At 34.1% G+C, this 23,627-nt stretch overlaps 1 protein-coding gene across 4 annotated transcripts; it reads right to left on the bottom strand.

Moving 5' to 3' along the window:
- Positions 1 to 104: 104 nt before the first annotated feature.
- LOC124957948 lies at positions 105 to 22,875 on the bottom strand. Of its 4 annotated transcripts, XR_007103779.1 has the most exons (12): positions 14,653 to 15,123; positions 9,891 to 10,127; positions 7,482 to 7,694; positions 5,581 to 5,813; positions 5,270 to 5,481; positions 4,960 to 5,177; positions 4,671 to 4,874; positions 4,464 to 4,580; positions 4,115 to 4,396; positions 3,238 to 3,775; positions 2,013 to 2,541; positions 1,361 to 1,498 (listed from the first exon to the last, which is right to left on the bottom strand). XR_007103779.1 is itself a non-coding variant. In XM_047515533.1 (11 exons), exons 3-11 carry the CDS (start codon positions 7,663 to 7,665, stop codon positions 1,108 to 1,110), a joined length of 2,379 nt encoding a protein of 792 aa, XP_047371489.1. In that variant the 5' UTR covers positions 7,666 to 7,694; positions 9,891 to 10,127; positions 22,770 to 22,875; the 3' UTR covers positions 105 to 1,107. The 4 variants fall into 4 exon arrangements, 3 of the variants coding, with proteins under 3 accessions (XP_047371489.1, XP_047371487.1, XP_047371488.1); XM_047515533.1 differs by lacking the exons at positions 2,013 to 2,541; positions 14,653 to 15,123 and adding an exon at positions 22,770 to 22,875 and having other exon boundaries at positions 105 to 1,498; XM_047515531.1 differs by lacking the exon at positions 2,013 to 2,541 and having other exon boundaries at positions 105 to 1,498.
- Positions 22,876 to 23,627: the final 752 nt, after the last annotated feature.

The raw sequence follows: 23,627 nt of genomic DNA, 5'->3' as shown, positions 1-23,627 counted from the left end.
ATTGAAAATACTACGTACTAGAAAATACATGTTAAAAAATATTTTTTTCTATATATTTACATATATTGTTAAGTAATAAAATACCAATGGAATAGAATCTCAAACAGGATGCATAAATATGTTTATTTTATGTAATCGATACAATATAGCAAGTAAAGCTAATGGTACAAGATAATGTTTTCGAAATATATCGCTTTTAGGTAAATTAAAGTAATTTGCCCAAAATGGCACTATCATAATTTACTTAATATTACTTGACAAAATAAATACATATGTATATAAAATTATTATGAATATCTTATTTCAGTCGATTAATTAAAATGAATGTCAACGCCTATTTTAGATCAAAGCAAAAAATTTTGTTTGTGATGTATCCTGAACATTTCATCATTACAGTAACGTTATGAAGTGTTCGTGTTCTATACAAACTGTATTCTATCTACCCAATTTATTTATTAAAGTAGCTTTCGTCAATAAATGAACGTTCGATTCCGAAATGGATAACATCGGCCTTCCCTTATTTTTTTCTTTTTTGTAAATAATCAGCAACTTCAAGGCGAGGCCAAGGTACCCATGACAGATTTATATTCTTGTCATAGGGATTAAGAAGAACTTATCCGAGATAATATACAAAGACATAATAAAAGTCTATAAGAAAGCTAAAGATATATTTTGCTATAGATATGTATGTTAAAATTCTTTTGATCATAATTAATATATTACTTTCTTTATTTTGTTTTTGGCATTCTGCTAAATAAAACTCTGATCTCTCATCAAGATCAAGGTGACCATAATTCTTAATTTACAATAATCGCTTTAAAATACTTATATATGTATATACAGCATAACGCGTAACAGATCGAGTGATTATAAATTATTTATTAGATAATAGAGCAATAACGTAAAATCCTTCATAGTTACCGTTACGTATCTAACATTAATTAAATATTATTTTCTAAAACAAAGTGCAAACAATAAAAAATTCGATATGCATTTGCACATTTCTGTTACGTGATTCTTGAGTCATCGTGACAAAACACATCGTGCTGTATGAATTTCTTCAATTTAAAGTTTAAATTGATTTTAACAGACTCACCCTTAAAACATTCAATATCTGTGGTGAGACTGCGATTGCTTCCATTCGGGCGAATTATGATGATGATGGTGGTGGTGATGATGACGTTTCTTATCCGAAACACTAGCATGTTTGCTGGATGGATAGGCTGCAACATCGCTGACAACTAATTCCGAACCATCACGTTCGGTATTGTTACCGCGATAATTTTCCCGATATCCTGGTTCATCCAGGGTCTCCTTGCGTTGTAACGCAGGATGGTTTATCTTGTGCCCGGTAGTCTCATGAAGATTCTCCCATGCTTGCCTATAATATCGATTCAAGCCACCTCGACTTTCTGAGGAACTGCTATCAAAACTAGCAACGGTATTACAATCTGGAGATGCTCGATGACGATAGTGTTTACTGCTTCTACCACGATTCCTACGTAAACAGTGAGACGTTGTTAAAAGACATTCTTCGTAGAACAATTATCGTATCAAAATATATAAAAGATGTAGTTAGAAGATCATTTTTTAAAGTTTTATAAGAAACATGTAGACGATGCAATGGACAAGAAGGATAAGCATGTTGCAATGAAAAATCGCTAAGTCAAATTTGCCATAAAATACAATTAAAAGTAATCAATCATTTTCATAATGAAACAATCATCCACCTCGTGCATAAAGAAGAGCAAAGCAGAAGAAAAAAGGAGCATAAACATTTAATCTTGTTCTATAAGCATCTGCGAAAAGTTTTGCATAGTAATACTCTTGGAAAAAATGAAGGAAAAGTTAATCAGGAGAAGGGTGCAAAAATTGTCACTCGCGAAGGACGAACGCGTGCAAGAAACATGTGTACGAAGTTTCTTTTGTAGAAAACAGAAAGGACACCGTGACCTGCCGGTGAAACGAGCTACCACTATACGTAGTGCGCAGTAGAAACTTTGCTCGTTTACCTTGACTAGTATCACTTGCGAGGGTGGCGCACAGTGGTGTGGTGATGATACGTGATGATGGTTGATGTGGTGGGGCGGTGGTTGCGTGGAGGGGTGGGAAAGAAGTAAACTTTGTCCTGTTGCTTTTATTTTATGTGTTTCTTTTTTTTCCTTTTTCCTTTCTTTTTCTTAATTGTCTTAATTGTTGTTGTTGTCACCTTTGTTTTTCTTTCCTTTTTTCTTTCTTTTTCGTTTGTTTGATTTTGTTTTTTCGTCGTTGTACTTGTTTAGAATTCAAATGGAAGGGTTCGAGAAGTAACCGGCACGATGCGCTGCCGAGATGGTGAAGGAGTAAGGATGATCGCTACCGCGGCGAGCCATGAGGTCGCGGCGCCCCAGGTGCTGGTCGGGGAAGGGCAGCGCCAGTAGCGTATACCAACGCGAGGGCATTCCGGACTCGCCCCTCCCAAGGGCACCGCTACCGCCACCCCTCAACGCTCCAACCCCACCGAGCCCCCTGCGGCGCCTTCCTCTTACGCTGCCACTGCCGCTAACCAGCGTCAACGCAAACATTTCAACGATAAATCTCAACTCTCGTCCTCCGTAGACACGTTTTGAGTTAACGCTTTATTCGATCTTATTCGCGCCAGGTTAACTCCAAATGAACCTCTTTCTACTTTCAAGATGAATAAACGAAGACGATTTGCTAAGTTTGAAGTGTGAATGTAAGTTAATTTGGAGCTAAATCTTTCAACTATTCTATCGATTATATCAGAGAGATCATATATACTGCTAATCACTGTTCTCCGTAGAAAGAATTGTATACGAGCTATATGATCGTTGTTACGTGTGATTTTCGGGAAGGAAGACGAGCATCAGAAAAGCAATTCGTTAATAGAGAAACAAAAGAATATGCAAAATCTCTATAAGAATATGGGAAATCGCAATTCTCATTTAATTTAATTCAATTGTAACAAAGATTTGATTCGATTGTAATGATTAATAAATTTTTAAAAGAATGGCATTTTTGCTTTAAATTTAAGATAAGAAAGAGGAGAGATAGAAAGAAAAGTAAAGAAATCCAAATATACTGTTCAAGCGATACAGTAGGCAGAAGTAAATAAAGAGCGGACATTTTATGTATAAAAGAGCGTTAATAATATAATCGTAGCAGAATAAGACATAGATTACCCGCCTGTGATATTTGTATGCGTCATAGTTTAATATAAGGATAATGTATCCCTACCTGCGTATCAGTATGACTACCGTTGTGATGACCGCAGCAAGGAAGACAAAACCACCGAAGACTCCAAGCGCTATAACAGCTCCAAGATTCAATTTTGCTTGATGGGCGCTAGTCGATTGGTTGAATGTGTCCACTTGCAAAGGTCCTGAGGGTTCGGGTACACCTGTACCAATACCGGCTTGTACGTGATCAGCACCACTACCAGCAATCTCGTTATCTTGCGGATGATCTTTGCTATGATCATTTAGAATTGATAATGAAGAAGAAGCTGTACTTTGTATGTTAACACTCGACTTTTTCGATTCGGTTTCTTTAACCGTCGCCATATGTTCACTATTAATCGATGGTATTTTGCCATGTGGCGGGACGATCGTTGCTGCCTTCATCGTTGTAATCGTTGTCGTTACTTTCGTCGGCATATTTGCTGGTGGCGTAGTCGATCTAATCTTTGTTGTAATGAACGGCCGTGCTCTGCTACTTGTTGCTGGTCTTAAAGTCGCTCGCGGAGGCAGCGTTACCGTACTTGTACGAGTCTCCTCTATATGTACATAAACGAATAGTGAAATATTCAGAAACATAGGGCGATTAGCCATAGTTGGTTATGATCAACATACAACATACAATATGTAGATATATAGTAGTATGTAATCATAAAATCAAGTATTCGCTTATTTATATGTTATTAGATCAAGAATCTGGCTACTCGGATTATTATTTAATTATAATTCGATTGAAGTTCAAGTCTAATTATCGGTGTAATGATATGTGTAATTATCGATGTAAAAACATTTCGGAAAACCATTCATTTCTCTTCTTAATGTTAGAATGAAAAACAAAAAGAAAAAAATATAAGAGGAATATAAATAATATAAATTACCTGTACAAGAGGGCGCGGCGTGATCATAAAGTCCAGTTTGTAAACAGAGAATTTGTCGTAAACCGATCAACCGATATCCCTTTTCGCATGTATAAGTGACGATACTGCCAACGAGCAGGCTCCTGTTAACGCTGCTTTTGCTCACCATTTCAGTTTCGTCAATTTCATCAATTTGGATGAAACTATGAGGAATTATTACGGGTGGATCGCAATGTATCGGTTCGCAACGCGGTGGTGGTCCATTCCATCTCTCGTCTATATCGCACGTTAGCCTCGCACGACCTACAAAAGGAGATACGATAGAGTGATTTTATGTAAGATCATACAATTATTGAACTTTATCAATTACCTGTCATTTCATATCCCTCGTCGCAAGAGTAGAGTACTTGGCTTAGATAAGTTACAGTGTTGTTAATCAACGTGTAACCACCGTGCTTTATGTTCGCAGGATAACCGCATTCGATATCTAAGGAAACACATTGCAAACACATTAATTAGGATCCATTCGTAATTCACTCAGATCTACGAGAGGATAAATAGCACTCATTATTCTTACTTTTACAAACTGGTGGGAATTCATTGTAGAAGCCTGTATCAAGACACGTACGAGTCGAAGGTCCGATGAGAAGACTTCCAGAATTGCAAGTATATTCTACGGTAGCGCCAACTTCGTATTGACTAACAATGTTTCTATTTATTGTGGCTGTTACGATCATGGTCGAGTTCGGTGGCTGTTCAGGTCTACCGCAAGCTCGTGGTTCTAAAAATTGAGTATCCTTGTGTTAAAAATGTATCATCAAAGTGGAAAAAGACTTAAAGACATAAAAATAAAAGAAAACACTTACGGTGTTGACAAATAAAATTTAGTCGAGCGTTGCAAGGTGTATCGGACCAGAGCCAACCCCTGCTACCATCGTATCGAACGCAATCCTCTTCTGTACCTTGTGGAAGACTCCAAAAAGATACGGAGACTTCTTCTCCACTGCCCGTCCATCTCCAAATAGTTCGATCGTTTTGATCTCTCATGGCACCCATCCAGTACTGACTAGTCGTGTCACTCCTTCTTGAAAGATAAATAATGTCAATCTAGTTTATCGTGATATCGAACAATGAAGATTTGATGACAAAATATAAGACGTTTAGATGGTACAGTACCTATGCCGCCTCCATAATTCCCATGAGATAAATCCTTGAAGGGCAGGATTACTTTCATCGACTAGAGTTCCACCTCGTGCTCGGCAAAAGGCTAGAGCCTCTCTGAAGATTAGCGGTTGTCGATTATAAAATATATAACACTTTCCATTATAAGTAGCAGTTGATCCTGGCGGTTGGTCTCTGAATTGTGGACATCTCTCGATGGGAAGTGCCTACGTATGGGAATATCAAAACGAGAGATGGGAAGTTTAGCTAATTGTGACTATGAGAGACATGAATAACGATCATAGGGTAAATCATAGGGTACATACCTGATCTGTATAAACGAAAGCTTCGCATAAGGAAAGCTGCACCGGAATTAGCGCTTGGGTGGAAGCCTCTAAATGTACCGAAACGAACGCACCAGGCATTGGTGGATTGCAAGGAAGGAAAAGAGGTTGACCCTCTTCTAGCAGACCAGTGAAACGATTGCAAATTGGATTTGTTCCCAAATCCGGCCGATTGTTACCAACACGAACGACGATCGTGCCAGGAATAGCAGTTCCTAATTGAAAGAAAGAAGCACCCTTTTATCTTTTCTTCGCTCCGTTACCATTCGCCTTTCCTCTTTATCTTCTTCTCTTTCTCTTTCTCGTTTTAATTTATTATGTATAATTAATTTAAAAGCGAATCGGAAAAAAGGAATTGAGAAGAAACAAAAGAGCCAACATCTTTCGACCTAAATAACGTCTCAACTGCCACAATGAGTGCAGAGCCATGACGTAGATAGTTATTATAATATTATATATTTTTCTTGGAATATTTCGTTTCTCTTCGACAGAAGAAAAATAAATAAAAAAGGGCAAAAGAGAAAAACGAAACGATATACGCATTGAATGCAGAACTTTCTTGCATTGGTAAACTCTGTGAATTTCACTGTTTGAAAGCGCGTAAAGGAAGCGCGAGATCGGAACGAAGTCGAAGATCGATACGTGCCTCATCGTCATTTTCTTCCTTTTCTCGAGAGAAACTACGCTGTCACGGATCGTCTCGTCCTCTTCGTTCGATTGTCATTTTATGAACAATAAAATTACGTTTCCCTGATTTTCTCGATGCGTTCACTTTTCTTTTCCTTTTTTGGCAGTCAAGCACAAATTATTTACATTCATTTCAGTTAATACTTAATATACATCTCGACAAAGTGTTTCTGCTTCTGATTTTCTTCTTTTCAAATAAGAGAATGAAAGAAAACTGCAAACAAATCTATAAATCGTTTCATCTCACTATCTACTGAAGTAAAGTCTACAAACGAAACACATAAATTGCTACATACATATGTGCATTATATACGAATGTTAAAATCGTTATGGTTGCTGCTCGACGTGAAAGTTCTCATCTTTTCATTCCATGAAGGCTAATTATGAGGTGCGTTATTGTGAAATGCGATTGATTTAATTGCAAGTACTGTGCGGACACGAGTCGGAAGGCATAATGTGGAAATCATCTTAGGGTTCCTATCTCCGTGGCGCTGGGCCGTATCTAAGAGGTTGCTAGAAGATGGCATAAATCATGAATTTTGCCACACACGGTCAATTTCTTTTACGAGATAATCTCATCTGATAGTTGTGCAGATACTTATATCAAGTCAATTTTACACGCCAGAAAGCGACAATCATCGAGGACGATACTTCGTTTAATACGTTCAACTTCAAACGAACTGATTTAAAGATTTTAATGAATTGTACGAATAATTAAAATCAATTCTTTGTAAAAGGAAAAACCAGAAGGCAAGGACCTGATTAAAAATCAAAAGATATAGGTATAAATAAACGGATAGATTGTTAGAAATATAAAAAAGAAGTTGGAAATAATATGGCGTTTGTGAATTCATCATACAATTTCATGGATGGTTTGAGGCAATGCTTGGATGATAATTCTGCTCTCTTTTGGTCTACTTCGATTAGATATTTTGATTAGCCTTGATCAGTGGAAAGCGCGCTTGAAGACTGACAGTGATTGAACCGTGAAAGAACCAAACAATTCGAGATTTAGTGAAGCACGTGCATCGAAGTACTAATCAAATAGAGATCTCCTCCTAATTGAATTTCAATTCAAGGATGATCGTCCTACTTGTACTCATTACTTGATAGTTCGCTGATAGACAAAAGTTATAATTTGTACAGTTCGTCGAATCTATCGTGGACTTACCGACCAATGTTAATGAGCTACTTACCACAGCAAGGTTTCCCAAAATCTAGCCGAACCAGTTGTACCATGTAAGGTTCCAAAAGGTTCACGTACCACCATGGTCTGTGCTCGGGTCTCGTTAACGTGCACGTTTGCGCGGTGAAAATCTGAGCACTACTTCCGTCAACGGCACGTTGCGGAATTCCGCCATCCAGGCTGCTAGATTGCATCGGTGCTTTCCCGCCGGCTACATTCAATACTAAAATGTAAAGAGAATAATCATTAAAACTTAAGTATTAAGATATATATTGTATAAGATTTATTCCTCTTGAATTGAAAAATTGCAACCTTTTATTTCTTTTGTCTTTTTGTTTGGTTTTAAATCAAAGTCGTTTTAAGTCGATCAGTATAAACTAGGATGCTATTTTCATTTGGTAATATCACAAAGTCGCGAATCTAACACTAATTATTCGATCGCAATCGTACGCAAAGGTACGTAGATAGGTACGTATGTAAGTGTACAGTGTATAGAGTGTTATGTTTCGAATCAATATACGTAAGCCCAGTCAGTACGCAGAAGGAACAGCCGGCCTCAAAGAAAATAAAAAATAATAAACAGAAATAGAAAAGGAGAAGAAGAAGTTTTGTACAGCGAGTGCCGGTAAATGCATTTGCGAAGAAGTCGTTGGCCTTGCGGTAGTTTTACTGTACCGTAATGTGAGAATTTTACCGGCGCTAACTCGCAATGCCAACGCTACTTTTGCTGCTACTGTTATCGTGTCGCTATCAGTAATAGTGACGAGACTAATTAATTTATTTTTAGATATTGAACAAGGAAATAAATTAGAAATTTATATGACCCAATATCTTAAACTGGGAGGAAATAAACCAAAATTAATTTTACTTTTAATTTTATCTTTCCATCATCTCGAAGATATTCGATTCTGATGTGTAAATTTATTTGTAACGAATGAATTTTATGTAATAAATGCTTTAATATATCGGACGATTCAAATGGCGACGCACGAGATGGTTTTCCATTTCGTTTAATTATTATTTTTTGCGAACCGTGCGATAAATCGATAAATCGACGCCGGCCGATATTACAATAAATGACCGCATTTATGACACTAATATAATTGATTCATTCTTGACCTAAACCTACATATTGGATTAGTTGTCGTCATTCAACTCTACAACTCGATAGATATGCAACTACCTAGCGCGTTCCCACAAACTCGATACGTTCGCGTACCTCATAATTTACAGTTATTTCTCGCGAGTACACGTGAGTAAGAAAAGATCCGCAAATTGTCTGCTGTTGGTTTGTCGGTTCTGTACTAATAATGCTCATAACGGAAGTCTTCCGTGATTAGGTTTTGAGATTATCTGCGGTCTATACACGGATCAATAAGGCGTCACAGCAGAACTAACGAGAAAGATATCAAAAATGTTAAATTTCGTGCATTATTTCGAAAGTAGTTAGATTTTCAACTACAAATTCTACCATGAAACCCAAGTAAGTGATGTGTAAGATCTTGTCACGTTACTTTCGCGATTTTCTATTTATGGTTAGGCTCTATTACAGAAATTTACGATAATATGAACATAGAAAGAATCAACGTGAAAGTGTTAAACTCGGGTATGGAATTTTCGATTCATCGAAGCAAAACGAAAGAAAGGCCGTTTCAAGACTCTTCATTTAGTATCTTTGATTTTAGTTGATCGAATGGAATGTACGCGTTTCTATAAAATTTCAATTAAAAAAATAAGCAAAAAAAGTATTCTTCCGTTTTATACCCAAATTTTCATTGACAATAAAAATCAAGAAGATCGTAAATACGATCTGGAACGATCTAGGAAGTTTTGCCTTTGAGAATAAAATCGTGATAAATGTGTAAACGGAGTCGAAAAGAAAGTTCCGTGTTCCTCGATGTTCTCACCAGAGGTGAGGGAAAAGCAGGAAGTAGTATGTTGAGCCTTCCTACAGGGATCGATTCCGAATACGATCTGTTTGATGCTTCTTGATTTCGCTTTTTTCTTGTTGACGCATCAACAAAATATCATCTAATATACCCCCTATCTCCTGTGTATTTAAGAAAAAAGTAAGAAAGAGGGAGAGAAAAATCGAGTCGACCCAAGGACAACGGATAGTGGCTGTTTCGCGTTAGGAATGTGCACAAGGAAGGAAGGTTGAGAAGGCCGCGCACGAGCAGCAGGTTCAGAATTAACGGTGCAATGCCCCCACCATTTTCAGTATTTCCTGGCTATCTATCGACGAGTGCCTCGGTCAAGGACATTCAGAATTGGGTCGAGTGACTAATCGAAACTTCCTATCGTTTGATAGATAGATAAGTATTTACGTATGCCAAATTTATTATATATCTACGATTGACAGAGTTTTATCGAATAGGAAAGTGATATAAGAAAAATAAAAATATGGAAAGGAATTTACCGCAAAAAGGAACACCTTCCGGTGTCCATGTACCCTCTGTCTGACATTGTCTCCTCGCTGGGCCAAGCAATTCGAAACCTCGCTCGCACGAATAGGTAGCTACAGTTCCTTCCGGCAGTTTAGTTTCTTTGAGAAGAGCCTCCTCTTCGTCTATGACATCGTCTATGCCACTACCCGTGAAGCGTACGCTGCTGTGAGCCGGTGCACCTGGATAACCGCATCCGACACTGATGCTACCTGCAATTCAATATGCATATCTAAGTAAGTACATCTATTATGTTTTGTACGTTCGTATTTAAGACTGACCATATATATAAAATTTGAAATCGATAACGCGTATGCTGTCTCAAGTATCGCAACATTTCCCCATTGTTTTTTACAATTCTGTTTTGCCATTAAAAATAGCAACATCTATATGTGATTTATTGATTTCGTCTTGAAATATACTATCACATGTTAAAAAGAAAAACGATAGGACAAAGCTCTATAAAACGTTATTCAGAAAAATTAAATATTGATTTTACGTTTCGTAGGTACTCTACCACGAAGAAAAGCATTTTGTATCTATCAATAAAAGAAATCAAGTCAGTATTCTGAATGTTACTTTTTTCTTCCGTTATATGCTAATACGAAAAACTCATTGTTACACGAGTACTTTTAACAAGCATAAACAACGTGCCCAAAATTTTAAAGACATTTTTGTGAACTAATTCTATTGTCCTTCATGACTGCATATCAGAATTGGAAGTGATTATCGCGTGACTCATGAGAAAAGCAAGAAATAGTGTAAAAAGATGGCAATTGTTGTACTCTTGTAGTACATAGTTATGTAGATAGTATATATACTAGTAGACATATTAGCTGTATAGGTTTAGAAAAGAGAATTACTTGGAAGGCGCAAAATGCGTTTAACATCGTTGCAACGTACGGGACGTTGCCTCATGGAGCATCGAAGTCTCCTTTTTTAACTTGATGACTTCGATGCGCAGTGAGGCTCGTCACCGTAGCTCTAACGCAAACAACTTATTTACGAACTATTCTTACGCGCATTACTGTCAAATTGATGAAGATGCAACAAACGTTTTAATGTTTTCCCTTTTTTCCGGAGGCGCTTCCATTACATAGTATAATTTGAAATCGTCGTTTCCGCAAGAATCGTCGTATCTACATATCGTCAACCATCTATTCTCATTTCATTCTTGTTGACGAAAAGAAAGATTGTCCTTTTGTGATTTATTAACAAATTAATATACCTATGCATACCCACCGTTACTATATATATATATATATATATATATATATATATATATATATATATATATATCTTATAAGAAAAGATATAACGTAACAAAAGAAAATACGAAACGTCCGGCACTCAAGGATTTCATTGAAAATTCAAGACAAACGGAAATCACTTCGAGTTCTTGCAGCAGAAATAATAATGCAAGCAACTCGCATCCTGCAATGATCGCGCAATCATCTAGCTGTTTTAAATTCTAGCTTTAGGAAGTCGTCGCAGTGAAACGTTCTGTTAACGCGTGCCAAGTTGTCAAACATAGGAATAAACTTAGGTGACGAAAATTTCACTTTAGTCAAGAAGGTTGTGACTGTATTCTTTACTCTAAATAGCACGTAAGTACCTAGTATAACGAAGAATATTTAGAATATTTAGATGGAATACAAAAAAAGATGTTAAAAATTTGAATAGAAATAACATTGTGAGCGTAATATATGAGAAAAGTAGAATCGATTGCTTGACAAGGTCATACGATAAAACCGCGGACGAGATGAACAGCAAGTCTACCATGACTCGTATCAGGCGGACAGGTGACATTCCTGTGGGACGATACGAGAAAACGGTTTTATCCTTGAGTTGTTGTACGCACAATCGGTTGCTCGACCGTCTCGCGTTAATCTCGCATAATTGTGCGTCGCTCTCACGTAACGGTTCGCGACTATACGATTAACACATGTTTATTAAGTATACGTTACGTCGGCGACCAAGTTGCTTAACAGAAATAAGATATGAAAAGAATGCGAATCGTATTTCTTTTTAAAATCATACGTATAAATTTCATAGGTCCTCAACTACGTTTCAGCCGACGCAGGGTTATAGTGAAGTACGTGCAATTACAGTCAACAGACGTGATCAGAGTAAATAAGCTTATGTGGGCCAGTAGAGTGAACATAACGAGCTACAATCGCGTGGAAAGGGTAAAAGTTATTCTGGTGTAAATATCAGGTCACCGCTATTTCTACCGTTATATTCGGCAAAGATTATCATACAATACGATATTCTAATGCACTATAGTTTTTGTAATTGTGCGATGATATGCTCATCTTTATGACTGTACTTTGCTCGCATATGTCCAGAGGGAGTATAACGTAACGAAGTGAATGTACAACAAAAAGAGCATTTAACCAGTAGGCAAAATATGTGAGAAATTTCTTGAAATAATAATCGGTTAGAATAATAATCGAAACTAACAATACAATCGCAAACATTAATTCGTCGTTCACAAAAGCATTCATCTACACATACACATCACTTTACTTTCGTATAGAAAAAAAATGATTTCTGCGAGATTGGAATAATATTTAATGATTCAGTTTACGTTTATTTTTCACGACAAACCGAATTCTGATGAAAGATAAAAAACAAAATAAAAACAAAAAAGTAAGGAGTTAATTCGCAATGACGCTACGACAAGATTACGAATACATCTTACCTTGCTTTTCTAAAAAATTCACTCCGTGTTTATGTATTGATAGAGCAAGAAAATGCGCATCAGCTATTTTTATACGGATGAAATCTCTTCGGAGAGAATTGGCTGATATCGTAACATAGATTTTTTAATACATTATTATCTATTATCGCAATTTTTAATCAACAATTGTCAAGTTCCATACTTAAGATTAAATCAATGCCAAATATTATTTGTCGGTCAATATTGAAAATCAAATTGTTTTTAGAATTAATTATCGTTATAAAATAAATATTTCATTTCAATGGAATCGATCTTCGATATAATCTAAAAAAATCGTTCTCTCGTTCGCGATCATATGAGCTCCTCGTTAAACCTTTTACAATTTAGAAAGCAAAGAATAAACCAAATTTAAAGAAGTAAATATGTCGCATTTCGCATTGCGCTAATGAACCATTATATAATATATATATATATATTATATAATATATATATGTATGTGTATATATATGAGTGAAATACCTAATATATATATTAGGGTGTCCCAAAAGTTTCTTTTTCATCATGAATGGCCTTATCTGGCTCTGTTTAAGTAAATATGCAAGCTGATCTATTAGCCATCTATGTTATCGGTTTCAGTCGTCCTAGAACTCTTTTACAGTACATTTCGTTTGTGCCACAGTCTCTTTTAAAACGTTCATCCACAGCGTTAAATATGGGTAGAGAAAGGCAACATTTACGGTATGTTATGCTTCATTGTTTCAAAAAAGGTGATAGTGTAAAGAATACTGTCGACGAGATTTGTACCGTGTACGGAGATGGTGCTATAACTATTACAACCGTTCGCAATTGGTTTAAAAAATTTAGAGTGAGAAATTTTAATCTAGAAGATGAAGACCACAGCGGCCGACCAAAAACGACGGAAACGGACCTTATCAAGGCGATCCTTGATGAAAATCCGCGATATAGTGTGTGCGAAATAATGAATGCCACTAGGATTCCCAAAACAACAGTGCATAATCATCTAACTAAGATGGAATATGTTAATCGCTGTGAAGTTTGGATTCTGCACTTACTGACGGAGATCACATATTGCATTAGTGGTAAGAGGAAAGCTCTTACAATTTGATTGGGATGTTTTACCGCATCCTGCATACTCTTCAGATCTCGCTTCATCAAATTATTACTTCTTTCTGTCCTTAAAAAATTCTCTTCGCGATAAACGCTTTAAATTCATCAATGAAATAAAAACACACCTCCAGGATTATTTCTTGTCCAAAATACAACAATTTTGGAAAGAAGGCATAATAAGGCTTTCTGAGAGATGGAAAAAGGTAAGAGTTAAATTCGTTAACTCTTTCGTGAAGAATTTATTACATAAACGTTTAATTATAACCAATAAAATTGCAAATATAACTTTTTTTCGACGAAGGTAAGTCGACCTATTTATAGATTTTAAATCTCCAATAGTGAAAATTGGAAAAAAGATGAAAAAAATACTAATGAAATTCGATGAACCATCATATTATTCGAAGAATTCATCTTGTTTTTCCATTCGATAAGAATTTTTGAATAAAAATAAAGAAAAAAATACAACCACAGTCTTTGTCCTTTTTTGTAAAGAAACGAAACAATTAGTCGAAGATTTTAACGAGAAAGAAGAAAGATGTGCAAAGAGAGATTACTTTCTTATGGTCGTCGGTTAATTCGTCAGATCCGTACAATTTGAAGAAAAAAGAAAGCAAAGTAGTTTGATAAAGACAAACGAAGTTATACAAATTAGAGAAAGATGCGAAATGAAATAAAATAAAATAATGTAAATTGAATATAAATATGATTAATCAAATACCGAATAGATATAAGCGAATATCCACAATAGAAATAAATGAGAGAAACCACTATTACTGTTGCGGGAGTAACAGGTACATATAGTACTATACATAATAATGTAACAAGAACAATTGGAAATTTATTAAGTTTAAATCTATTGTAAAACAATACAAATTTGTTTATTTAAAAAAAAAATCAAAAAAGAAAAAATAAAAATAACGACGCACCTTGAACAACAAATCCAAGGATAAGCAGGAGATACGTAAATCCTTTTTCTTCCATTTCTTCTTTCCAACCTTCAAGCTCAAGCACCTTGACGAATTAATAGTCGTTTTTTGAAATAAGGAAATTTTCGAAAAAATGACAGATACACTTTGTGTTGGTACTTGCGATACTTCACCGAATACACCTTTGAGTCTAACTCGTCATCGCGCGCGTTTGCTCTTAGATTTGTCCTTCGATACTCCACACGAATTTTTTAAATGAAAGACAATGATGGAAATAAAAGTAGAAAGAAAAGGAAATATAGAATTGTTAAAAAATGCTAACTGGGTTGATAGAACCGTACGATATTTTTTCTTTTCTTTCTATTTTGTTCTCTTTCCTTCTGAGAAACTTTCGTTGATTTTCTATGACACAAAGTAGGTCTCTACGAACGATAGACTGCGATCTCTTCCGAAGACTGAGCTGCTCGTTCAGTCCGCACTGTAGCAGGAAGTCGTCCAGTGTTCCACTCCCTCCCCACCCATCCCACCACCACCACCTGCTGCTGGTGTTGCTTCTGCTTTTCTTTACCATCACCTTGAAGCGAATAACGAATTGTGTGCTGGTTGCTACCAAAAACGAGAGATTGCCTTATACAATCAACTAACTGAATATTTCTTCTCTTCTACTTGGTCTCACTTCTGAAGGTATTGGGGCCAATCCTTGAACTATCTTTCGGATGACCAATGATCGGGAAAATGGATGGATATTCGATGACGACGATGTACGATGGATCACTAATCTAGCTGGACAAAAGTCATTTTAGTGACTATCATAAAGTCTTTTAATTTTTATTGAAAGTTATTGAAAAATATCTGTTTTACAAGATATCATAGTCATAATTTGTTTACCATAAAGAATTCTGTGTTTCAAAACCTATTGATAATATATTTTTATGGTTTATATTCTATTCTTTTTCATAAATATTATTATATTCTTTTTTTGTTTTAAAATATAGTAAAATAATACTTCATTATTTTATAATATAAATATGCTTTTTAATATCTTAATTTCATAGAAAAAATTTATGTATTGTCGATGTATGTTCTGTAGGCCTTTACGCAAGCCTACAGAATGCTGTTGGTGACCGTTGGTGTTTTTCTTGTAATATTTTATTGAATAATTCATTTCCTGCAAAATGTGTCATATTTTAGTTGCTGAAATATCCTATAAATGAAAATATTTCAATTTTTATCAAACGCGATTTGGTTGCTTCGTACGGGACATGAAAGTATGGCCGATGCACTTGCCATTTGATACCTTACTTTCTTTAACCACTTATATCTACGGATTGGGATTACGATATCTTATATCGAGATGTATACGTCAAACATATTACATTTTTGAAAAGAATTTGCACCTGAAGTCAATAGCGATTTAGAAATAGATGAATTTTCTGATGCTCCGGGTAGCACTTACATTATAAAATAATAATTTGTAAGTACATAATTAAAAATATTGTCTTTTGCATGCATATATTACTGTATATTATTTATAAACATATATTACTCACGATTAGTTGCATTTTATATTTAATTATATACAGCTTAAAATATATCATTTAATTAACAAAAATAGATTAATTTATTAAAAAAATTTAATTATTATTCATATTTAATACGATTCTAAATCAATTGATAAATGTCAAATTTGAAATCCCCCATTTCAAATTTTGTTCAGCTAGATTAATGATGCACTGTACATAGTCGTCTTCGAATATCCTTGCAATGTGTCATTTCCTGTGCTTTTTTTATTCCTTTTTAAGATCTTCTCAATTTCTGTTACATGACCTCCATTTTACTCGACGAGCTGTAAATGGTCAATCGTTGATATAATTTTTCTTCACTTTCTTAATCTCCATCCATAAAAGTATAATAAAATTTTTCCGTTTTATTTGAACAAGAAGAAAAAGACTTATTTGTTAAAAAATCGCTCAGTTATAGCGCAACTATTCCGTCTAACAATATGTCGTAGAAAATATCTGTAGATAGCGACGAACTTAGGTATTCGTGAATAATAACTTAAATTACGCGAGAGATCACTTGACTACTCAATTATCATTACTTATTTATCAATAATTTGTATTTCGATCACGTACGATCTTTAAATAGAAAAGTAGTATAACGATCACGTGATTCATAGATACAAAAAAACATATCTATGTATAAAAAATAGTAAGACGTTATCAATTATTGTATCTACTCAGGTGAGCGGAAAAAGAAAGAGTATATCTCGATTTGGTATAAACGGAAATTTGTCGAGACGAAAGTTAGTAGTTTGCGGTAACGTGCGTCCAAAGAGTTGGAAGTCGAGTCACTTGTTAGCAGCGTCGACTTCCTGACCCACATACCAGGAGCGCCGTACAAATGTAACACACTTTGTACGTTCCTCCAGCCACAAAGCAGCTGCGAGCCAACCGCAACCTATCGGAATAGGAAGAATGCGTCGTCGCTTTTACGTGCTTTCGAATAATAATTCTGTTGATCTCTGAAGAAACATTTTCGAAATGATCGGAGCAGCTAAATTATCGTCGGGGTCATCGACCGATGTCATGCGATGTTTAATCTAGTACCGTCGGCGAATCGAATTTCTCCGTTACGCCTTGGTATCGTCTTCGAGCATGGCCATATCGGTGACACTGCCTCTTCCTTCTGCGCATACCAATCGATCCTTTTCGGATTATTATACCGAGTCGTAATCCATATTCAAAGATACTAAAAAACGAACGCGAAGAATATCAGCCACGTTGAAACGATACATGATATATTTAGCAGTCATATACAATCCACATAAATATATCTCCGCAAAGGTTTATCATAGAATCGATAACAATATCTTTAATGTTTATAATCGACACATATTCTATTAGTTGTTTTTTAAACAAATTCTAGTAATAGATAACCCGCGACCTAAATCGAACATCCTTCGTGTCATCGATTCTCGATGAAAGTTCTCACTGGTAACCTCGTTAAGACATCGTTATCGGCCATACGACGACCTTCGTTAACAAGAAAAATTCCACACAAAGTCTCGAACTGTCGCAAAATTTGTTACTTCTATCGTGCTGTTTCGAAGAAGAAGAGAAAGAAAAGTACTATCTTTCGGATAATTACATGATGCCTTCTAAACCATCTTCTAAATCTATCGCATTCCTTACGTTATTAGTTTTCGACCCCCGTTGTTCTCAGCAATATCAGCTCATTTTTCGTTTTTCATAATTCCGTCTTTCCCACACTCTCTTTACTCGTAAAACGTTATTATTGAAGATGCCAACTAATGGATTTTTAATATTTAAAAATTCGACAACAAATTTTATAAAATAAAACTATCATTTAAAACTTTGAAATATAAGCAAAAATATGGAACTTCCCTGAAGATCTTGAAAAACAATTACAAATTCATCGACGGGATTTACTAATTTGTTTATGTTGAGATCAATTAATCTCTTCTTTTCTTTTTTTCTTCTCAATGCAATCACAACATAAGTAGAAGAGAGTTACCGAATGTGTATCCGTTGACTAAGTCGTTTCTCATTAATTTTTTTCTTATTACTAAATATAAATGATGTCTAACAGTAATTATATGAATTAAATGAATCATATGAATTATATGAATCAAAAATGTATAGATTACATCTTATTTAGCGCGAGCTATAAATATATAGAAAAATCAGTTAATCTCTTGATTAATTTATTTTGTTAATAATAATTTATCGGTTTCATTTTACATTTTTATATTTTTATAAGAGTAAATTTATTGTAAAATATTTGACAATATTTATATTCATTGAGTGTCTCATTTTAAACGTTATGACTAAATATCTCCGATCCTATTAATTTTATAAACAAATGTTTCAAATAAAAGACGCTAACTTTTAAGGGGGAAATGTAATATTCATTGCAGCTATTTTATAAAGGACGCCATTGTCAATTGATATTAAATAGTTTGTAGAATCAGAGATATTTGGTCATATCGTTTAAAATGAGAAACCCGGTATATATTATAATCATTATATAAATTAAAAATCAATTTTTATTTAAAAAATAAACATTATTTCATCTTAATTTAAAAAATATTTTTTGCTATCCTAGCATGGAAAAAATAAAATATCATCCTAAAAAATCCGAAATGCATAAAAAGCAAAACCCATAAAGTTTTTGAAGAAATACAATAAAAAATTATTATTATTCTAACAGTAACTTGTCCCAATTTAACCCATTAATATTAATAAAAAAAACATTAATTTAACATTTGCTATGTTAAATATTTTTATTTTTTTGTTGTTTATAAAATATATTAACATTATCACAAATATATTATTTAATCGAATTAAATATTTTGGAATATTTTCTTTTTGTTATTAATAATAAATATAACAGTATATAATCCTTTTTAATTCCGTTTTTTTCTTTTTTGTTATTTCCATTCACAAATATGCTATTTTAAAAAAGAATATGATATAAGAAACTAATAGATACGATTTAGGTAATGATTACCTTAAATCGTTTCTTTTAACACTATGTTATAAAAATAATCATAACAAATTAATTTGTGTTTAAAAAAAAGTTAAACATGTATAATAATAAAGTAAACTAATGTAAAAATGTATAGCAAAGAAGAAATATAGCATAAAATATCTCCTATGTCATCGTAGCATCATAATGTATTCAAGTTGAAACCGGCATGTATATGTAAGTACATCATCTGGTAATAGCTCATAGCGACCCCGATTAAAAAAGCAGCCGTAAAGGCGAACATTAATATGCGGGAACTTCTTAGTGAAAAACTGGGAGCTCATAGATTTAAGATAAGATCAAATGTTTGTTCTGAGTTCGCATACACTGATCTTCTCTGCACGGTTTCGAGATGGCACGGAAACCAACTCGCTTTTTCCCTTTATCTCGATCTCTCAATCACTCAAATAGTATTTATACATAGATATTTCGCTTCTCAGAAACAAAAGAGCGAAAAAGATTTGAGCAATCTTTAAATTTCATAGTGTGTAATACTCGCGTCGATTATAATCGTTTTTTCTTCAGACTTGGCTATATGCCTCCCACATGTGTTTTCTGTAACCCATAATTTAAACACCAGCAAAATTCTCGTATTCTTAGAAAATTCGCGTATATATAAGAATATAGAAAGAATGATTTCTGAACGTGCCTAGGAAAGGGAATTTTAAAATCAAATCTGTGAAAAATTATATTGATCTTTACCAGAATAAAGTTTCCAAAAATTTTTGTTTTTTCACGAACTTATCTAATGGAGAAAAAACATACTTATGTTAGATACAACCGTATAGTACAGGTAGCGAAGAAACTCGTTCTCGTTATGCGTGTCGAAGTTAATTTGATTTGTTAATTAATAGCCAGAATATTAGGATATATAAACTGAAAAATGAAGAAACAGATAAACTGTGGATTCTTTTTCTTTTTGTAAGAAAATATCATCAAGTCGTTGTTCAAACGTATTGAATGTAGATAATTCAGGAATAAACTTTTCGATCTGATTTCGAAATAACTTGAACACAACATGTTCAACATGGTTGAAAAAAGAGAAAGGAACCCTTAAATCATTGTCGCCAAGGTCAAAAACAACGTTAGCTATATCTATCATCAGGATTTACATATATGTAGATTGAACCAAGTGAATAAAAATACGCGCCATCTTAGAAACCCTTTCAAAATGTTATAGATTTTAATAGTTTAGTAGTTTTTTAATACGAAGAAAAGGAGACCCATTCCAATGATCGTACTTCATCATAGATATACTCATTTTTCTCTTCTCAATCCATATCTATAAAGAGACCTCTTAAGTTTGCCGATAATTACTTACCTAATCTAATTAATATCGTTATTTCATAATGTAAAACCAACTCGTCATTCTGTCAAAAAAGTGTCTTCTCAATATAGGAAATCGAGTTTGTCATACATGTTATTTAAGAAAAATAAACATTCCGTTCATTCTGTCATGATACGAAAAGTATGAGGGCTCCATTATCACGAGCGCTTTCTCTTGGAATTAGAACAATGAGCGTGTACTCGAATTGATCGCTGGAAATTCTCATTAACTACTTGGCTCGTCGTACCGCCATTTCGATCCTACCGGAGCATAAACCATAACGTAAATTGTAAAGGAATCTTTGTCGTTCCAAATCGAAAATTTGTCGATCCTAGTTTTTCGATCCTAAAAAAAAAACGAATAGTTGCTGCGAAAAATGAGGCGACCCGGATACGGTTTTAACTGATCTAACCAACGAGAAAGAAAGAGAAAAAGTAAGATTTCGAAAACATTTTAAATCGGACCGAATCAGTGAGCGTACAAAACGGGAATACCATGTAAAACGTAGAGGCAAAGACGAAACGAAGACAAAGAAGTGTCACATGAGTCATCCGATGGGATTTGCTTAGCAGCAACATGTTGAATCAGCTTTCTCCGCATTCGAGGAACGCGAAAATGAGATAAAAATCGTAAAGAGACCTTATCGATGAGACCTTTTCTATCTCGATCTCGTTCGACCTCTTTCCTAACCGAAACTTCCCACGATCCTACAAGGCCCCAGCAATATAAAATTGTCGCCTTTTATAATTAGATGGAAATCATTCCTTATATCGATTGATATCACGCATTTTAATCTCACGATCATGCGAGTCCGATGGTTTCGTTTCTCACGTATATTTCAAATATTAACGTATATCTATGATAGCTAACTAATTGAAATAGCTATGTTTACTGTTCATTTTAAAATAATATAAACAATTGTAAGGTACGAAATTAGTAAAGAATGTATTTAAGATACGATGAAAGAGGCAAATGAAACGAAACGGTTATCGGTCTGCAGAATGTAGCACGTCGTGAAAGTTTTCCAACGTCTCGTAGAGATACTGAAGATGGTTGATGATAGAAAAAAGAAAAAGAGAGAAAGAGAGACAGATAGATAAAATAAAGAGATAAGAATTCTTCACGATTCTGCAAATTCTAACTTTGATGGCTTTTCTGACTTGCGATTAATGATTTTTGGTCTACTGCTAGAGTGCTTACAATAATTATATATAATCACAAATATTATATATCAACAATGACGGATTTATGCTTGCATAGGCCGTGAAGGCGGTTATCTCATAAGACAGGAGGCACTCGCAGGACTATATAAATTTATATTATATAATAAATTTAATTTAATATCCGGTGGCTGATATATGATTTTTATTTCTATATCTACGATTATAATCGAATTTGAGTAGTATATTTATCATGTTATCATTTACATAAACAGTTAAAATGAGAAAATATATATTATGTATAATTGATTTATTTTAATGGAATCCCAAAAATTTGTAAAAACCCAGATCTCCTGACGACTAAATCCGGCAGTGCATATCAAATCAATCGAATTTATTTACGTTGCTATTAGTACCTTATGTTAAGACTGAAAATTTTCATTATTGTGATTCCATTAATAATAGTATAGTCGAAATAAACTAGAAATGCGGAAATCATTTCTGGATTCGCCTAATTTACCTTCACACGAAGCTTCTCGACGATCTTATAAGCCCCATCGTTCAGATGGTGAAAGCGAAAATGGAAATTGCATCGATAATGTCTAACGGAATAATTATGAGAAAGAACCTTAAAGAATAGTATTTGTCACAACTCGATTGATATAAATCGTTTTTTTCTTTAATAATCCTTGAATTTCTGAAAACGGAAAACGTACATCTTCCTGTTGTAAAAAAATGATAAAAGAATATAACAAATTTAGGTTATCTTTCGACATAAGATCAATTCGACACAACATCCACTCGTTTTGATTCGATCGGTAAAAAATGACACTTGAATAATGCTTCTATAGTTCATAACAGGAATTACTTGCCGAAAAAATATCATGCTGGCCATATGATCAAAAAAATGTGAATCATACTGTGTGTAAAACAATGATAATAATGTCTTTATCGACATCTCGTTATTGATACTGTGATCGCTTGTTAAGCTATAGAAAATACCGATTTACTTATTAATTTTCATATTATCATCGTAAGTTTGTACATACTGTAAATTTCTTTTAAAGATTATATCCTACCTTATTTAAACGTAATTACCTAATGGGTTGCACTATCATACAATTTTTCCTAATCATTTATTTGCGCCTGAGTTCTTTTTAAAATCGTAACTTCATAGAAGAATACTACACAAGTATACGTGCATGTGTATCATGTGCGTACATGAAGGAATCAGTCACAATTTGCCATCTAGCGACAATTTTGAAGAAATACACACTACATTACTGGTATTACCTTAAAGACAGATAACAATATTATCGGTATCCGTACTAATTGTCGTCCTGCCTCAGTTACAAGTAAATTAAAACTTGTCAGAAAATATCAAGATGGCAGTACTATACATAAATTTGGAAAGTCGTATTTGGAATTTATCGAAACTTTTCATTTTAATCTATTCGAATGTTAATTATTAGAGCTGAAAAGACCCTGCCTGACATGTAACAATGTGGTTGGAATCTGTGCCTAACGGCAGGATGGATGATATCACTACAATTGCAAACAAGATATAAGAATTTAAAAAAAACTGCAATTAATTTGAAACTATGAAAATGCTTAAAACCATCGTGATAAGAAACACAATAGTATTCATTTCTGGTTTTTTCTTTTTAATCTTTTTAATACACATATAATTCTATCACTGTTTATTGTATAATTATAGCAAATCCGTAGTATAATTGTGTAACTACATATGTAAAAGAAAGAAGTATGATAATGTAAGATAAATTAAATTTTATGATTCTAATATCTGTTATTCTATATCATCTATCGTCGGGAAAAGCAACAAATATAATAATAATAATAATAACATAACAGTAATATATATATACTGAAAGATTTTATCATTACGAAAAGAAATATAGTCGCTAGATCAACTTCGG

The sequence above is a fragment of the Vespa velutina genome, chromosome 2 (assembly GCF_912470025.1).
Source record: "Vespa velutina chromosome 2, iVesVel2.1, whole genome shotgun sequence".
Lineage (NCBI taxonomy): Eukaryota > Metazoa > Arthropoda > Insecta > Hymenoptera > Vespidae > Vespa > Vespa velutina.
The sequence above is the reverse complement of the archived record's forward strand: the minus strand, read 5'-3'. Positions and strand labels throughout refer to the sequence as shown.

What these genes read in the sequence shown, in the direction of transcription:
- LOC124957948 (XM_047515531.1), bottom strand. Translation starts at nt 14,707, where the DNA reads ATGGAAGAAAAAGGATTTACGTATCTCCTGCTTATCCTTGGATTTGTT. An exon ending in GGAAGGTGTTCCTTTTTGCG is followed by an intron (nt 7,695 to 9,890) that starts GTAAATTCCTTT and finishes TTTACATTTTAG; the next exon opens with TATTGAATGTAGCCGGCGGG. An exon ending in CTTTCGTTTATACAGATCAG is followed by an intron (nt 5,482 to 5,580) that starts GTATGTACCCTA and finishes TCCCATACGTAG; the next exon opens with GCACTTCCCATCGAGAGATG.